General features: G+C 53.0%; 1 protein-coding gene across 1 annotated transcript in view; it reads left to right on the plus strand.

The window, feature by feature from the left end:
- LOC119585064 (venom carboxylesterase-6-like) overlaps positions 1-285 on the plus strand; it is a gene marked incomplete in the record, with an annotated part of 16,961 nt that overhangs the window by 7,048 nt on the left and 9,628 nt on the right. The window contains 1 exon segment of the mRNA XM_037933681.1: positions 44-257. Within this exon segment, the coding sequence (XP_037789609.1) occupies positions 45-257 (213 nt within the window).

Consider the following 285-nt stretch of genomic DNA (forward strand, 5'->3'; position numbering starts at 1 on the left):
AATCATCAACACCAACACTAATATCCCCCTCCTTTCCACACAGAATGGCGAGATCGTGTGTGCTCGCCCTGACACTGAGTCTGCTGGTGTTGGCAGAGTCAGCTCACGGCACGTACCACATATCTCCGCCAACGGAAGTGACCACAGCTTCTGGAAGGATCGTAGGAACTCTGGAGAAGTCGACGAAGGGGAAGACCTTCCTTGGCTTCTATGGGATACCGTATGCCCAGTCTCCTGTCGGAAATCTTCGCTTTCGGGTATGGATGTTGGTGGGCGTGTTATGTC

Source organism: Penaeus monodon, chromosome 19 (genome assembly GCF_015228065.2).
Source record: "Penaeus monodon isolate SGIC_2016 chromosome 19, NSTDA_Pmon_1, whole genome shotgun sequence".
Lineage (NCBI taxonomy): Eukaryota > Metazoa > Arthropoda > Malacostraca > Decapoda > Penaeidae > Penaeus > Penaeus monodon.